Source organism: Rhinatrema bivittatum, chromosome 12 (genome assembly GCF_901001135.1).
Source record: "Rhinatrema bivittatum chromosome 12, aRhiBiv1.1, whole genome shotgun sequence".
In the NCBI taxonomy this organism is placed as follows: domain Eukaryota; kingdom Metazoa; phylum Chordata; class Amphibia; order Gymnophiona; family Rhinatrematidae; genus Rhinatrema; species Rhinatrema bivittatum.
In genome coordinates, this window is record NC_042626.1 from 29,338,944 (window position 1) to 29,357,886 (window position 18,943).

At 45.9% G+C, this 18,943-nt stretch overlaps 1 protein-coding gene across 1 annotated transcript in view; it reads right to left on the reverse strand.

Moving 5' to 3' along the window:
• BCO2 (beta-carotene oxygenase 2) overlaps window positions 1-18,943 on the reverse strand; it is a 34,387-nt gene that overhangs the window by 8,763 nt on the left and 6,681 nt on the right. Inside the window, 4 exon segments of the mRNA XM_029573360.1 lie at window positions 12-149; window positions 3,127-3,294; window positions 5,874-6,022; window positions 18,536-18,664. Of these exon segments, the coding sequence (XP_029429220.1) occupies window positions 12-149; window positions 3,127-3,294; window positions 5,874-6,022; window positions 18,536-18,664 (584 nt within the window).

An 18,943-nucleotide genomic window follows, 5' to 3' on the forward strand; every position in this document is an offset into this window, starting at 1 on the left:
TGCTCACATACCTTCCCATCAGCCCCCTTCACAGCACTCGCACGGGTGTAGGGCAGGGTATTCAGGTCCTTCTCCAGAGGGGTGTTTGAATCGATGGCAAGCGGTAAGCAGAACCGACGTGGGTAAATCCTTGTAGTCATGTTATAGACCTGTGCATACCCAGAACAACGGTACTAAATTTAAAAGTTACACAGGACCTGAGAGCATGCACTCATTCTGTAGACCACAGCTAGCACAATGAAGTTTGTTTTCAGGATATTTTGGAGAACTAATATCTGTTTCTAAAACTGACGTAAATAACACAATGTTAAATTCTGATTTAAAAATCCACATGAAAAGGCCTGCAACATTATGGAGGTAATTTTCAGTCTTTTATGTATGTTAACTGCTGTTCTAAAAATCACCCAGGTGCTCAGTATGCTTAAAAGTGCACACATAACCCGATTTGGCGCATATTTTTACATAACCTGGAGTTAATTATATTGGAGGGAGGGGTGGGGGCAGGGTTGGCACTATTGCACGCTGCTTTTCTATTTTAAAAAGTACATGCCTAAGTTAACCCACATAAGTTATACCCTCCAAAGAGCAGGTGGGCGAATCTGTTTGCGTAATTGGCTGCTTCCCCGCCAGTTTTCAAAGTGAACTTACGCACATAAATTCACTAGGGGTGTGCATTCGGATTGACCGCATTAGTAAAACGCAACTCATATTTTTTTTTTACTTAAAAAATTGATTCGACATAAACGATCGGATTTCCCACATATCGAACATAGATATGTTCGATATGTGGGAAATCGCGATTGTTGAGCCAAAATAAAAATTTAAACCCCCTCACCCTCCTTAATCCCCCCCCCAGACTTACCACAACTCCCTGGTGATCGAGCGAGGAGTGAGGACGTCATTTCTGCAATCCTTGGCGAGAAGCATGTGACGTCGGCGGCACGTCGAGTGACGCCGGCGTCACGTGATTCCCGGCTCGTTCGCGCCGGACGGCTCGTTCGGCCCAAAAAGAACTTTTGGCCAGCTTGGGGGGGGGTCAGGAGGCCCCCCCAAGCTGGCCAAAAGTTCTTTTTGGGCCGAACGAGCCGTCCGGCGCGAACTCGCCGGGAATCACGTGACGCCGCGTCACTCGACGTGCCACCGACGTCACATGCTTCTCGCCAAGGATTGCAGAAATGACGTCCTCACTCCTCGCTCGATCACCAGGGAGTTGTGGTAAGTCTGGGGGGGGGATTAAGTAGGGTGAGGGGGTTTAAATTTTTTTTTTGCACATATGTACATATACCCAACTCATTGGATTTTTTTTATGTCCATATTGGCCGCAAGTGGGACCCCCTTTCGGACATAAAAAATATGAACATAAAATTTTGCTCTGCACATCCCTAAAATTCACTGTGAGCATTCAGGGTAAAGACTGCGTGTAAAAGGTACATGCAGAGTTTAACCAACTGCCACACAGTTATAACCTTCCCTCCCTCAAACACATACATACAATTGTTTTAGGAATGACAATAAGCTTGTCAAATGCACAAGCATTAACTCTGTGCACGCCAGTTCCCTATACTATATTAGCGTACTACTGCTCGGGGGTCATAAGTTCTTATAGAGCTTTGTAATGGGCTGCACAGAAACTATGCGAAGTTATAGGTCTCACTAGACATCAGGCTAGGGTACACCCAGCAGCCCCAAATTTCAGCCTGCTTGTCTGACATCCCCTCCAGGAGGTCCTGCTGCCACCGTTAATCTTAATATGGTCCAAGAATGAACTTCTTATTTCCCCTCCCCCTCCCTCTCGTCCATCTTTTTCTGTCTCTCATCCTCCTGGAACCTTGGGGTCCATCTTTGATACCTCTCTCTCTCCTTTTTTACACACATCCGAAACACCTCTAAAGTGTGTCAGTTATCCACAACATCTCTAAAATCCATCCCTTCCTTTCTGAGCATGTTATGAAAACACGAATCCACTCTCTTATCACCTCCCACTTACACTACTGCCCCTTGCTCTTTTTGTGGGGCCTCCCGCTGAACCGCCTTTCTTCATTACAATCTATTCAAATTTTGGCTGCACGACTTATTTTTTGTTCTCTGTCCCTCTGATCTCGTAGTCCCTCCTCTGAAGGAACTACATTGGCTTCCTGTCCCCTTCCAGCTAAAGTTTCTCTTACCCACCTGCAGCTCCCTACCTGTCTTCTCCTCTCTCCGTGCACCTTTCCTCGGAAGCTCAGTACATTCAGGAAGTCACTTTTATCTGTGCCCAAATACTCCACCACCAAGTCCCAACCCCTGCGCTTTCCAATTTGATTTGCCGCACACCTGGAATAGACTTCCTGAGTCGGTGAGTCATGCTCCTTCTCTGGCAGTATTATTCATATCGTTTAAAAACCCACCTCTCTGAAATGTAAATCCTTTTAAATCCTATGCACTTCTCTACAGTAAATACACTTCCCATAGACTCTTGTTTCTCATGTTGGTCAAGTTTGTTTGTCTTGACTAGGCTGTAAGCTCCATGGAGCAGGGACCGTCTCTGATGTGTATCTGTGCAGTGCTGTGCATGTCTAATAGGGCTTTAGAAATAGTAGCAGTAGCAAGAGAAGAAGGATGAAATAAGTGCTGCAATTTTATGAGAAGCAACTGAAAACCTATGTTTCATGGGACAATGCTGAGCAAATGGGAAGCTCATAACCCTGTGGCTGCAGTACTAAGAGTCGCAGGGTCAGATCTAGCCATCGTACCATCTCATCGCTTGGTTTCAAGATGACTGTTTAATGGCCAGTAACAGAGGCGTGAAATCAAGATGTTACCTATGAAACTAACACGTAAGACTCAAAGGCTACAAAGCAAGACTTTAAATTCCCCTCCTACAAACATGGCTTACACATGTAAGGATACATGACAAACTCAACAAGGTGTTCTGTGTAGGACATGGTCATGGTACTAATGCAGTAATAATGTTCTAAAGAAATGGTACAGTGTCGGGTTCAGCGGCATCCTCCACCTTCCACTTTTTCCCAATGGGGAAAAGGAAGCAAGTTATAAAAGGTTCCATGTTGGAGCAGGCATGACCTGAAAGAAAATGACCACTGTACTCATGGGGGGGAGGGGGGGGTCTTTTTTTTTTTTTTTTACCTTATCCAATGCTTCGCCAGCTTTGCGCAGGTTCTGTAGCTTATAAGCCTGCAGCATCCCTTCATCGTTCTGACAACAGAGGTCAATAACAATACAACCCTGGTCTTCAAAGGCGTTGATTTGATGGAAACAAGTGAACGGATTAGCGTAGTACTTCACGGGATGGTGCTAGAAGGTATAGGCAAACACAATACGCTTAAGCCAGTAAAGCCACACTCTCTGAATACTGGTTTTTCCATGTCTGATCAGTGGGTATTTCCAAAGCCCATCTGAGTCATCCATTGGCCAATATAAATTAGCTTTGTTCAGTGTATTATGTTGTCTTCTGCATCTCCATGTGAATTTCTTGTTCATTTAGAAATAAATAGTTTTTTCTTATCTACCATAACTTTATAGAATTAAAAGTGAATTTTCTAAAGTTGCCTGCACAAAAATAGGCAAACACACTTGTAAAATAGCATATACTCAAGGATACGCTATTTTATAAACCTCAAAATACAGACGTAAGTAAGGGCCCACGAGTAAATTTGTGTGTATAAAAAAGGGGCGGGCCAGGGGTGTTCTGGGGCGAGCCCAAAATATGCATATGTAAATTGCTATTTTATAAATTAGATTTAGTAGCTTACTTACATATACTTACATCTGTTCTTTACCTGATCGTAAACATCTTAAAAATGAAATATTGACCGAGTGGGGGGAGTCTGGGTGACTTTGAGGGGCATTGGGACTGAAGAACCAGGAAGGTTTCGATAATTGCAGATAGACTGGATGAACTGGTAGACTAACTGGTTAATCCACAGAGCAACAACGAGTGTCAAAGTATGAATGCAGCAACACTAGCCCAAACATCAACAGCATTCATTTCGAGTTTCAGCTTATTTTTGTTATAGTTCAGAATTTTTAAAGAATTCTCACAAAGACACAAAAACATTAGGAAAACAGCTGCAAAAGGACCTTCTTAACACCTGTATGTGCAGAATAATTTCTAGCACGGAATGCCCGGGTCATATTTTATCACAAGCCCTGTTCAATTCAATTCTTTTTACATTTTTTAGATTTTTTTTAGAATGCAAGATAAAATAGAATTAAACAAGCTCCCAAGATTCTGCAGGGTTACCACCTGTGTGCTGAGGCATTCTCCTTTGTCTCCAAAAATCTGTTGTTTCTGGCCAAGTCCCCTCCAAATGACAAAGGCAAGGTCTGCATGGAGGGAGCATCTGATGTAATTCCCTCAACAGGAGAAGGAAAAAAACTCCTCCAATTAGCAGCTCTGTTAAGGCCACAGAGCTATAGCTTATGTCTGCCACTGTAGCGGTTCCCCCAGGCGCTGGGATAGTCCGATTGACTATGGGGCTCCGCTTCAACGGGCATTTTGCTAAAAGGAGGAGACGGCATAGTAGGTGCGACGGGGCTCAGCGATGTTTTCTCAGCCAGTGGCATCGGTGTTCACTCCGCGTCGGTGTCCGCAGCGGCCCTCATACCTGGCAAAATTATTGGTGTTGGGGCAAAAAAGCCCTCAATCCAAGGCTGAAGTAAGTCCATCGAGGGGGAAGCCTGGGCAATCTCCCTCAGTTTGGCTTTTCTTTTAGTATGAGGAATTTTGAGGCAAAAATGTGAGACAAGGAAACGTAGAGAGCTCTAGCCCTGCTTCTCAGCATACAGCCATCTTGGATCTGATTTTGTCAGCTGTTTTGAAATATTCTTTCTATTAGTATGGGTCCACGTCTATTAATGATTTTGATGTTTTATGAGGAATTATAATGTTTTATGAGGAATTGTAATGTTTCTATTTTTCTATTGTTAAACAACATAATAGTCTGGCTGGTTGTAATTAACAGTTCAGTTTTTGTCTACACGTTTGTATTACTACTTTATGGTCACTTTATTCTGCATTTGGTGAGGGTCTGTTTGTATTTTGTATGTGTGATCGAGCTGATGTTTTCTGCAAGTGTGTTTTCCTAACAGAAGGTGTATTGGCGTTTTAGGGCCTGGTGTAATAATTACAGTGTTGTTAGTATTTGAGTGCTGGCAGTTAGAGCTGTTTTAGTACGGGGGATTTACTATATTGAAACTGTAATTCCATTTACTAGTGGTTTTTTGAGGGCTAAGCCCATACCCAACACACATTACAACAGACCTAATACCAATTCCAAGGGTCTTTTTTTTACTTTTTTTTCAGGGTTTTATAGCACTGCATGTAAATATAATATACCTGTGATATTTTTACCTCAGAAGACTGTACTTTAAATGTTCTTGTTCATGTAAAATCTGTTACTATAAAAGCATAAATCTTTATTGTGTGTGGGGAGGGTGTGACGGGGTGGGGGAGGGAGGAGGTGGTAGGCTGAAAGTTTCACCTAGGGTGCCTAATAATACCCTTGCACTGGCCCTACTGGCTACAGGTACATAAGAAGAAGGTATCTGTGGATTTTGCCACTGTGCGGCTTATTCAGATTTGCCCCCTATTTGCACAGCTCCAAATAGCTCAACAAATCACTGATCAAATGTCTAGAGAGCTATAGCTCTTCAACAATTCCATCCTCAGTCTTGTCTCCTGGCGCAAAGAAGAATCAAGCTGACATGCTGTGACCCCTGTGGAGTTCACGTAACCTCATAAGGGCGGTATGGCATGCCGATCACCCTCCTGGTCGTGGCACGGAAGAGTGCCACGGGAATCAGGGTATCAACAGCCGTGCGTGACACCGTAACACCATCAGTACAGCAGCCAATTCAAGCAGCAGCAGTACCTTGCCGGTTCTCTTGTTTACAACGTGAAAAACAGTGCCATGCTCTGGTTCCCAGGTGATAGCGTCAGATATTGCCTTCCCTGTAATAATCTTCACCAAACTGATCTTCATTGGCTGCTCGACAAAGACAATAAAGTTCTCCGTCATGCCTGAAACCAAAAAAAGAAAAATTGCACTGGTGTGGCCATTCCAAGCCAGCAAACAGCACCGTGCAAACAGGTCAGCATTGTTCTACCCACACCACTTATTCTGCTTGGATAATCCTAAAAGTTCAAGAATTCCCATGAAGAAAGCAGGAGAATGCAACCGTGCCTATTTAATTTTTCTCTTTTTTTTTTTTTTTTAATCCCAAGTATTGTTATTTCAAAGAGAATGGCATGTGCAAGAGCTCAGCTTTTCTCAGTCAAACATATTTCAGCAAAGGTAATGCCTGGCTTAGGGAGGGTAATTTTGTAACATCATCGCAGGTAACTTATGTTGCAGCTATGCACATAAGTCATACCGGTTTTCAAAGGGAGCTTACGCACACCAATTCGCTTTGAAAATTATCCAAAACAATGTGCACAAACTCACCCACTCCTGAGTTATCCCTGCTGTTTGCAGGGTGTCATTTCTGCAGGATAATTTGGGTGCATACGTTTTAAAAAATCAACAGCATTCATGCAAATCTAAACTTCGCCCTCAGCTCCGCCCCCCCCCCCGCCCCCATGCCTAGATTTTGTGCACATAAAAATATTCATGGAACTAGGCAATGGACTAGGAGGTGGATTTTAAAAGTCTGACGTGTGCATTAATGCGCGAAAAGTTGGGCTTGCGTGCGCCGACCAAATTTTTAAAAGCACTCAGATACGCGTGCGTAAGTGCCGCAGTGTGCACGCCTCAAAGGTTTTCAAAAAGGTGTGGGGCATGGGCATGGTCCGGGCAGGCACGGGAATTTCTCAGGGGCGCGAACCTGAGATGTGCGCGTCAATACTCACGCAACCCAGTGTGCGTAGAGGTCCCCTGCTGCATAACTTTACTTCTGCTGTGGTCCGCCACCAGATGGCCCTATGTCCTTTATTACAAAAATAACAGCTCAGTGAGACTTCCTTTCCTTTTCGGCCTCTCCCAACCTGTTGGCTCAGGGTACTTAATGAGATGGTCAGTAAGTTCAGTGTGGTCATTTTTAGTTAGCCCTTGGAGAGGCAGTTGGTTCCTTTCTGATCCCTTGCAAACTTGGGCTCTCCTAGCCCAATTAAAGGATTTATTTTGAGGAGGTTCCCCCTCAGTTCAGTCCCTGTCTGAAAGGACCTGCCTCATGTTTGAACAAGTGATAGATTTTTTTTTTGCTGGATTCCTTTTGCATTTTCATTCTGGGGGAAACCTTGGTTTCCTTGGAGAGGGACCTCCCCAATCCTGGGATCAAGGGCTGAAGGCCTGTGAGCCGTCCCTCTGTTCCCTAGGGGAGGCAAGCACCAGTGACAGAGCTACCCTGAGTGGGATTTTTGATGGCTGGAACTTATCCTATTTGTTTGAGACTGGGACTGTTGTTTAAAATTTGAACCTGATGGACAAGGGCTGGAGAGCTCTGAACCTTTTTTTTACTCCCTAGAAGGGGGAAGCACCAGTGACAGCAGAACATCAGGCACAGAGAGATTTTTGAAAATAAGAAGGTATTCTATTGGGGTAGATTTTATAAATGTACGCCCTCGCGTACTTTTGTTTGCATACCAGGCGCAAACAAAAGGATTTGTTGAGCTATTTGGAGCTGTGCAAATAGGGGGCAAATCTGAATAAGCCGCACAGTGGCAAAACCCACAGATACCTTCTTCTTATGTACCTGTAGCCAGTAGGGCCAGTGCAAGGGTATTATTAGGCACCCTAGGTGAAACTTTCAGCCTGCCACCTTCTCCCTCCCCCACCCCGTCACACCCTCCCCACACACAATAAAGATTTATGCTTTTATAGTAACAGATTTTACATGAACAAGAACATTTAAAGTACAGTCTTCTGAGGTAAAAATATCACAGGTATATTATATTTACATGCAGTGCTATAAAACCCTGAAAAAAAAGTAAAAAAAAAAGACCCTTGGAATTGGTATTAGGTCTGTTGTAATGTGTGTTGGGTATGGGCTTAGCCCTCAAAAAAACCACAAGTAAATGGAATTACAGTTTCAATATAGTAAATCCCCCGTACTAAAACAGCTCTAACTGCCAGCACTCAAATACTAACAACACTGTAATTATTACACCAGGCCCTAAAACGCCAATACACCTTCCGTTAGGAAAACACACTTGCAGAAAACATCAGCTCGATCACACATACAAAATACAAACAGACCCTCACCAAATGCAGAATAAAGTGACCATAAAGTAGTAATACAAACGTGTAGACAAAAACTGAACTGTTAATTACAACCAGCCAGACTATTATATTGTTTAAAACAGAAAAATAGAAATATGGTGAATATATAGACTTCTCGCTGCTACCTGCCCCTAGAATATAATTGCACCTCCCTAAGGGAACGAGGAAGCACTTTGTTTTTTTTAATGGAAAAGACAGATTCAGACATTTTTTAAAGATAAATTAAAGACATTCCCAACTTTCAATATTTTTTCAAAAGTTGGCAGTCTTTTCAAAACTGTACCCATGGGGAAGTGTTGTACATTTCCTGTCTGTTCTCTCTGCGAGAATCTGCAGTTCTCACCCAGGTCCAGCCCATGCGGGCGCTTTGAGCTGGGCTTTGAGATTTGGGGGTCGGATGTAGGGTCTGCTTTCCTTTCAGACATGCTCAACCTCTCACATGGTGGCTACAAAGACTTCTCGCTGCTACCTGTCCGGGGCCCCCTTCCATCACAGCCGCCGCCCTCCTGAATACACTGCCCCTAGAATGTAATTGCACCTCCGCAGGGGTACGAGGAAGTGATTTTTTTTTTTTAAAATCGAAAAGACCGATAGCAGGTTCAGCAGGTCTGTATAGGGGTCCCAAAGAAGATCTCACATCCCAACTCCAAATCTCAAACCCCAGGCTGAAAGCGCCCGCATTAACTGGACCAGGGTGAGAAAAGCAGTTTCCCAACAGACAGAACAGACAGGAAATGTCTTCCCCATGGGTACAGTTATGAAAAGACTGCCAACTTTTGAAAAAATTTTGAAAGTCCCACATGTCTTTAATTTATTTTTAAAAAATGTCTGAATCTGTCTTTTCGATTAAAAAAAACATCGCTTCCTCGTACCCTTAGGGAGGACTCGGAGGAGCAATTTCATTCCAGGGGCAGTGTACTCAGGAAGGCAGCAGCTGTGATGGAAGGGGGCCCAGGACAGCTATCAGTAAGAGGTCTATCTAGCCACCATGACGGAGGCTGAGCAGGTCCAGATAGGAGTACCAAAGCAGATCTGCGGGGCGAGAACAACTTGGGTGTGCTCAACTCGGAAGTCCCGAGGATGGACGTCCCGACTATGGACATCCCGACTCTGGAGGTCCCCAAGGTTGGACGTCCGGGCTCTGGACGTCCCCAAGGTTGGATGTCCCGATTCTGGCGTCCACAATGTTGGACGTCCGCACTCTGGACGTCCCCAATGTTGGACGTCCCGACTCTGGACGTCCCCAATCTTGGATGTCCCGACTCTGGACGTTCCCAATGTTGGACGTCCCGATTCTGGATGTCCCGAATTCCAGACGTCCACAATGTTGGACGTCCCACCTCTGGACATCCCCAAAGCTGGATGTCCCGACTCTGGACGTACCCAGGTTGGACGTCCCGACTCTGGACGTCTCCAATGTTGGACGTCCCCAATGTTGGACGTATCGATTCTGGACGTCCCGACTTCCGAACGTCCAAGTTGAACATGTCCAACTATCCCAGGAAGAGTTTGAGATTTGGGGTGTGGTGTGGAAGCTGCTTTGGGACCCCCTATCCAGACCTGCTAAGCCTCCCACATGGCGACTAGATAGACCTCCCCCTGCTACCTGACCCTAGAATGTAAGTGCACCTCCCTAAGGGAACGAGGAAGCTATTGATTTTTTTAATGGAAAAGACCGATTCAGACATTTTTCAAAGATAAATAAAAGACATTCCCGACTTTCAATATTTTTTCAAAAGTTGGCAGTCTTTTCAAAACTGTACCCATCGGGAAGAGTTGTACATTTCCTGTCTGTTCTCTCTGCTGGGAATCTGTAGTTCTCACCCAGGTCCAGTTGTTCGGGCACTTTCAGCTTGGGGTTTGAGATTTGGGGTGGGGTATGGAAGCTGCTTTGGGACCCCCTATCCAGACCTGCTAAGCCTCCCACATGGCGACTAGATAGACCTCTCGCTGCTACCTGACCCTAGAATGTAAGTGCATCTCCCTAAGGGAACGAGGAGGCTATTTATTTTTTTTAATGGAAAAGACAGATACAGACATTTTTTAAAGATAAATTAAAGACATTCCCGACTTTCAATATTTTTTCAAAAGTTGGCATCTTTTCAAAACTGTACCCATTCGGAAGAGTTGTACATTTCCTGTCTGTTCTCTCTCCTGGGAATCTGTAGTTCTCACCCAGGTCCAGTTGCTTCGGGCACTTTCAGCTTGGGGTTTGAGATTTGGGGTGGGGTGTGCAAGCTGCTGTGGGACCCCATATCCAGACCTGCTAAGCCTCCCACATGGCGACTAGATAGACCTCTCGCCTGACCCTAGAATGTAAGTGCACCTCCCTAAGGAAACGAGGAAGCTATTTATTTTTTTTTAATGGAAAAGACCGATTCAGACATTTTTTAAAGATAAATTAAAGACATTCCCGACTTTCAATATTTTTTCAAAAGTTGGCAGTCTTTTCAAAACTGTACCCATGGGGAATGTTGTACATTTCCTGTCTGTTCTCTCCGCAAGAATCTGCAGTTCTCACCCAGGTCGGGTCATGCGGGCGCTTTGAGCTGGGCTTTGAGATTTGGGGGTGGGATGTAGGGTCTGCTTTCCTTCCAGCCATGCTCAACCTCTCACATGGTGGCTACAAAGACTTCTCGCTGCTACCTGTCCGGGGCCCCCTTCCATCACAGCCGCTGCCCTCCTGAATACACTGTCCCTAGAATGTAATTGCACCTCCGCAAGGGTACGAGGAAGCGATTTTTTATTTTAAATCGAAAAGACCGATAGCAGGTTCAGCAGGTCTGGATAGGGGTCCAAAAGCAGATCCCACATTCCACCTCCAAATCTCAAACCCCAGGCTGAAATAGCCCGCATTAACTGGACCAGGGTGAGAAAAGCAGTTTCCCAACAGACAGGAAATGTATTCCTCGTGGGTACAGTTATGAAAATATTGCCAGCTTTTGAAAAAATATTGAAAGTCCCACATGTCTTTAATTTATTTTAAAACAATTTCTGAATCTGTCTTTTCGATTAAAAAAACATCGCTTCCTTGTACCCTTAGGGAGGACTCGGAGGAGCAATTACATTCCAGGGGCAGTGGACTCAGGAAGGCAGCGGCTGTGATGGAAGGGGGCCCAGGACAGCTATCAGCGAGAGGTCTATCTAGCCGCCATGACGGAGGTTGAGCAGGTCCAGATAGGAGTCACAAAGCAGATCTGTGGGGCGAGAACACCTTGGGTGTGCTCAACTCGGACGTCTTGAGGATGGACGTCCGGACTATGGACGTCCCCAGGTTGGACGTCCGGACTCTGGACGTCCCCAAGGATGGACGTCCCGACTATGGACGTCCCCAGGTTGGACGTCCGGACTCTGAACGTCCCCAAGGTTGGACGTCCCGAATCTGGACGTCCCGAGTTTTGGACGTCCCGACTCTGGACGTCCCCAATGTTGGACGTCCCGATTCTGGATGTCCCGACTTCCGGACGTCCAAGTTGACCACGTCCAACTATCCCAGGAAGAGTTTGAGGTTTGGGGTGGGATGTGGGATCTGCTGTGGGTCCCCTGCTGAACCTCCCACATGGGGGCTAGTTGGATCTCTCACTGCTTTCTGTCCTGGACCCCCTTCCATCACAGCCTTTGCCCTCCTGAATACACTGCTCCTAGAATGTAATTGCACCTCCCTAAGGGAATAGGAAGCGATTTGGGGTTTTTAATGGAAAAGACATATTCAGAAATTTAAAAAAAAATAAATTAAAGACATTCCCAACTTTCAATATTTTTTCAAAAGTTGGCATCTTTTCAAAACTGTACCCATTCGGAAGAGTTGTACATTTCCTGTCTGTTCTCTCTCCTGGGAATCTGTAGTTCTCACCCAGGTCCAGTTGCTTCGGGCACATTCAGCTTGGGTTTTGAGATTTGGGGTGGGGTGTGCAAGCTGCTGTGGGACCCCATATCCAGACCTGCTAAGCCTCCCACATGACGACTAGATAGACCTCTCGCTGCTACCTGACCCTAGAATGTAAGTGCACCTCCCTAAGGAAACGAGGAAGCTATTTATTTTTTTTTAATGGAAAAGACTGATTCAGACATTTTTTAAAGATAAATTAAAGACATTCCCGACTTTCAATATTTTTTCAAAAGTTGGCAGTCTTTTCAAAACTGTACCCATTGGGGAGAGTTGGGCATTTCCTGTCTGTTCTCTCTGCTGGGAATCTGTAGTTCTCACCCAGGTCTAGGTGCTTCGGGCACTTTCAGCTTGGGGTTTGAGATTTGGGGTGGGGTGTGGAAGCTGCTTTGGGACCCCATATCCAGACCTGCTAAGCCTCCCACATGGCGACTAGATAGACCTCTCGCTGCTACCTGACCCTAGAATGTAAGTGCACCTCCCTAAGGGAACGAGGAAGCTATTTATTTTTTTAATGGAAAAGACAGATACAGACATTTTTTTTAAAGATAAATTAAAGTCATTCCCGCCTTTCAATATTTTTTCAAAAGTTGGCAGTCTTTTCAAGACTACCCATGGGGAAGTGTTGTACATTTCCTGTCTGTTCTCTCCGCAAGAATCTGCAGTTCTCACCCAGGTCGGGTCATGCGGGCGCTTTGAGCTGGGCTTTGATATTTGGTGGTGGGATGTAGGGTCTGCTTTCCTTCCAGACATGCTCAACATCTCACATGGTGGCTACAAAGACTTCTCGCTGCTACCTGTCCGGGGCCCCCTTCCATCACAGCCGCTGCCCTCCTGAATACACTGCCCCTAGAATGTAATTGCACCTCCGCAAGGGTACGAGGAAGCGATTTTTTTTTTAAATCGAAAAGAACGATAGCAGGTTCAGCAGGTCTGGATAGGGGTCCAAAAGCAGATGCCACATCCCACCTCCAAATCTCAAACCCCAGGCTGAAATCGCCCGCAATAACTGGACCAGGGTGTGAAAAGCAGTTTCCCAACAGACAGAACAGACAGGAAATGTCTTCCCTATGTGTACAGTTATGAAAAGATTGCCAGCTTTTGAAAAAATATTGAAAGTCCCACATGTCTTTAATTTATTTTAAAAGAATTTCTGAATCTGTCTTTTCGATTAAAAAAACATCGCTTCCTTGTACCCTTAGGGAGGACTCGGAGGAGCAATTACATTCCAGGGGCAGTGTACTCAGGAAGGCAGCGGCTGTGATGGAAGGGGGACCAGGACAGCTATCAGCGAGAGGTCTATCTAGCCGCCATGACGGAGGTTGAGCAGGTCCAGATAGGAGTCACAAAGCAGATCTGTGGGGCGAGAACACCTTGGGTGTGCTCAACTCGGACGTCCTGAAGATGGACGTCCCGACTATGGACGTCCCCAGGTTGGACGTCCGGACTCTGGACGTCCCCAAGGTTGGACGTCCCGAATCTGGACGTCCCCAATTTTGGACGTCCGGACTATGGACGTCCCCAAGGTTGGACGTCCCGAATCTGGACGTCCCCAATGTTGGACGTCCCGATTCTGGATGTCCCGACTTCCGGACGTCCAAGTTGACCACGTCCAACTATCCCAGGAAGAGTTTGAGGTTTGGGGTGGGATGTAGGATCTGCTGTGGGTCCCCTGCTGAACCTCCCACATGGGGGCTAGTTAGATCTCTCACTGCTGCCTGTCCTGGACCCCCTTCCTTCACAGCCTCTGCCCTCCTGAATACACTGCTCCTATAATGTAATTGCACCTCCCTAAGGGAATAGGAAGCGATTTGGGGTTGTTAATGGAAAAGACATATTCAGAAATTTAAAAAAAAATAAATTAAAGATATTCCCGACTTTCAATATTTTTTCAAAAGTTGGCATCTTTTCAAAACTGTACCCATTCGGAAGAGTTGTACATTTCCTGTCTGTTCTCTCTCCTGGGAATCTGTAGTTCTCACCCAGGTCCAGTTGCTTCGGGCACATTCAGCTTGGGGTTTGAGATTTGGGGTGGGGTGTGCAAGCTGCTGTGGGACCCCATATCCAGACCTGCTAAGCATCCCACATGGCGACTAGATAGACCTCTCGCTGCTACCTGACCCTAGAATGTAAGTGCACCTCCCTAAGGGAACGAGGAAGCTATTTATTTTTTTAATGGAAAAGACCGATTCAGACATTTTTTAAAGATAAATTAAAGACATTCCCGACTTTCAATATTTTTTCAAAAGTTGGCAGTCTTTTCAAAACTGTACCCATGGGGAAGTGTGGTACATTTCATGTCTGTTCTCTATGCGAGAATCTGCAGTTCTCACCCAGGTCCAGTTCATGCGGGCGCTTTGAGCTGGGCTTTGAGATTTAGGGGTGGGATGTAGGTTCTGCTTTCCTTCCAGACATGCTCAACCTCCCATATGGTGGCTACAAAGACTTCTCGCTGCTACCTGTCCTTGGCCCCCTTCCATCACAGCCGCTGCCCTCCTGAATATACTGCCCCCAGTATGTAATTGCACCTCCGCAAGGGTACGAGGAAGCAATTTTTTTTTAAATCGAAAAGAACGATAGCAGGTTCAGCAGGTCTGGATAGGGGTCCAAAAGCAGATCCCACATCCCACCTCCAAATCTCAAACCCCAGGCTGAAATCGCCCGCATTAACTGGACCAGGGTGAGAAAAGCAGTTTCCCAACAGACAGAACAGACAGGAAATGTCTTCCCCATGTGTACAGTTATGAAAAGATTGCCAGCTTTTGAAAAAATATTGAAAGTCCCACATGTCTTTAATTTATTTTAAAACAATTTCTGAATCTGTCTTTTCGATTAAAAAAACATCGCTTCCTTGTACCCTTAGGGAGGACTCGGAGGAGCAATTACATTCCAGGGGCAGTGTACTCAGGAAGGCAGCTGCTGTGATGGAAGGGGGCCCAAGACAGCTATCAGCGAGAGGTCTATCTAGCCGCCATGACGGAGGTTGAGCAGGTCCAGATAGGAGTCACAAAGCAGATCTGTGGGGCGAGAACACCTTGGGTGTGCTCAACTCGGACGTCCTGAGGATTGACGTCCGGACTATGGACGTCCCCAAGGTTGGACGTCTGGACTCTGGACGTCCCCAGGGCTCGACGTCCAGACTCTGGACGTCCACAATGTTGGACGTCCCGACTATGGACGTCCCCAGGTTGGACGTCCCTAGGATGGACGTCCCGACTATGGACATCCCCAGGTTGGACGTCCGGACTCTGGACGTTAACAATGTTGGACGTCCGCACTTTGGACGTCCCCAATGTTGGACGTCCCGCCTCTGGACATCCCCAATCTTGGATGTCCCGACTCTGGACGTCCCCAATGATGGATGTCCCGATTCTGGACGTCCCGACTTCCAGACGTCCAAGTTGACCACGTCCAACTATCCCAGGAAGAGTTTGAGATTTGGGGTGGGATGTGGGATCTGCTGTGGGTCCCCTGCTGAACCTCCCACATGGGGGCTAGTTAGATCTCTCACTGCTGCCTGTCCTGGGCCCCCTTCCAGTCTTTTCAAAACTGTACCCATTGTGAAGAGTTGTACATTTCCTGTCTGTTCTCTCTGCTGGGAATCTGTAGTTCTCACCCTGGTCCAGTTGCTTCGGGCACTTTCAGCTTGGGGTTTGAGATTTGGGATGGGATGTGGAAGCTGCTTTGGGACCCCCTATCCAGACCTGCTAAGCCTCCCACATGGCGACTAGATAGACCTCTCGCTGCTACCTGACCCTAGAATGTAAGTGCACCTCCCTATGGGAACGAGGAAGCTATTTATTTTTTTTAATGGAAAAGACCGATTCAGACATTTTTTAAAGATAAATTAAAGACATTCCCGACTTTCAATATTTTTTCAAAAGTTGGCAGTCTTTTCAAAACTGTACCCATGGGGAAATGTTGAAGTGCAATAGCTCTCTAGACATTTGATCAGTGATTTGTATGCCAGATTTTATAAGATACGCACGTAGCTGCGCGTATCTTATAAAATCCGGGGTCAGCGCGCGCAAGGGGGTGCCCGGAATGCCCCGAACATCACGCCGAAAAGCCCCCTGACACGCCCTCTAGCAAAGCCCCAGGACTTACGCACGTTCCGGGGCTTGCACGCGCCGCCAAGCCTATGCAAAATAGGCTTGGTGCACACAGGGGGTTTTGAAAGGGTTACGCGCATAACTTATGCGCGTAACCCTGGGACAGCCAGTTATCCCATCCACCACATACTTTTTGCTTCACGGACCACTGATGTTCAGGAAGATGGACCAAAATCATGGAGAGCTCCCACAGGATCTCTACCTCAATGGACCAGGACACTGGCTGGGTGACTGAAATTTAACAATTGGACTCACTCAGATAGGATTTTTCCAGTTCTAATGGGATTCTCCCACAAGAAAGATTTCCCTGGCCACCTGGAACAGCTTCTGCACGTAAAACATGAGTACTACACTCAACCCCAGTAACCTGAGAGAAAGGACACATACCCAGAGGAAGATTAACATCTGTAAGTCAGACAGCTTCAATCTCACACATTTGGATACCTTGGACTTTGATTTAACTTTAAAGAATCAGTAAACCTTTATTTTGAACACCCAGTACCTTGTCCTGCCTGGTTTTCTCAGGAACAGCATTACAATTACTTGCAGGCCGATACAGAAAAACGCGCGGGAGAGCAGGTGAGCGCCCGCTCTCCTGGCGTGCGCACAGACCACTCTCTTGAGCACGCGATTCAGGAGGGTGGCCTATGCAAATTAGGGCGCGCGGTAAAAGGAGGCACTAGGGACACTAGCGCATCCCTAGCACCTCCTTTTTGACAGGAGCGGCGGCTGTCAGCAGGTTTGACAGCTGACGCTCAATTTTTCCGGCGTCGTTTCTCAAACCCGCTGACAGCCACAGGTTCGGAAAACGGACGCCGGCAAAATTGAGCGTCCGTCTTTACTTTTTTTTTACTTTTGGGCCTCCAACTTAATATCGCTTTGATATTAAGTCGGAGGGTGTACAGAAAAGCAGTTTTTTTTCTGCTTTTCTGTACACTTCCCCGGTGCCGGCAGAAATTAACGCCAGCCTTTGGGTAGGCGCTAATTTCTGAAAGTAAAACGTGCACATTTTACTTTCTGTATCGCGCGGGAATAACTAATAGGGCCATCAACATGCATTTGCATGTTGCGGGAGCTATTAGTTTTGGGGGTGTTGGATGCGTGTTTTCGACACGCTATTACCCCTTACTGTATAAGGGGTAAAGCTAGCGCGTCAAAAACGTGCATCCAAACCTGGGCCTGTAAGGAAGGAGGAACCAGAAACACACCGTCTCCTGGGCCACAAGTTTAAGATTTCCCCCACAAAAAGAACCCACCCCTTGGGACACAGAGAGAGGGGAGACGCGCTAGCCGGAGTAAGCCCAGAAATAGAAAATTAGTTTGTGTGCCCTTGGGAAACAGCTTCCACTCCAACAAAGGGTTACACTTCCATGTGCACAAACCTCGGTCAATTTTATTACAAGCCATTTACTCACATAATCCCATGTTTTATGCACATAAAAGCTTTGAAATTACATCCAAAATCAGTAAAGTTAGTAATTATGCTGATTTTGGATGTAATTTCAAGGTTAAAACTTGAATTTGTTAAACAGCAGGGTCTGCACACTAGGCAATTCAATTTAAGCAGTTATAACAAAGAAGATTATTAAGGACCCTTTTCATTCTGAGTTTCAAAAGATGATGCAACCAACAGAAAGGGCCATACTAGTAAATACTGCTTTAAGATATTTTGGGAATTCTTTGCAAAACTCCGCTGCAATACCCTTCACAGTATATATCCATGGCAGCAGAAATGTTCTAGATCACATTACACACAATGGCCCACATCTGAAGGCTTGTGCATCACTGCCAGCATTAACTAATGAGATCGATAGTAACCTGTGCCATGTCACTTGCTGCTCCTGCCATCTTTTTGGCTCCTCTGGGTGCATAGCAGCTGAAGGTAACCTTCTTAGTGAATTTCAAGACTAATGGCTTGAAATTGCCGATTTCAGGCAAGACTACTAACCGTGTGCAAAAGGCAGACTTTTCCTTCAAACTTTCTAGGGCTTCTCCTCATTTAGTCAACAGCCAGATTTGGTGTCTGAGTAGTCCATCTTGGGCACACATTCTCTACTCCCTAACTCTCTCCCTCTTCCCTTGCCAGCCATACACCCAGGCAAAGCATCCACTTTCAGCCATTAGCTTAAAGTGCTGCTTCACCATCCATGGCAATATTTACGAAGCCACTTGGCTCCTGTGCCAATCTTGCATAACTTGCCCAGGCAAATATTTGCTGAGTGGTCTGCAGGTACTATAAGAATTTACCAAACATTCTAACACACCGAGGATCATTGGTCGGTCTCCAGAAATAATTTCAAGTGCTGCGTTATCCTTACCAAAGGTATGATAGTAAGAAGGTTTCAGCTTATTCTCCGGGGCCAGGGAACATACCACTTGTGCCCCTTCCAGTGTCTCCTCCTGGTTTACCTTCTGAGGAGGAATCCGAATGATGTTATAAACTAAACCTAAAATATATAAAACAATAAAAATAAATTTGAGAAACGGACAATGGAAATGACTTGAGGCATGGCCAAGATATGCCACCAGATCCCATTCAATCCTGTGCCCCCATCCTATGGGCTGTCACATGCACCAGAAAGGCTGAAAGAGATTGGTTGAGACGTCCTGTTCTGGCAGGCTTGGATGTCAGTGATGATATACACCCAGGGAAAATATTTTAATGGACATCATCCTAAGAATTGTGTGTGAGAGTCACATCAGGGTGTGAGCTGCAGTTCTGCACT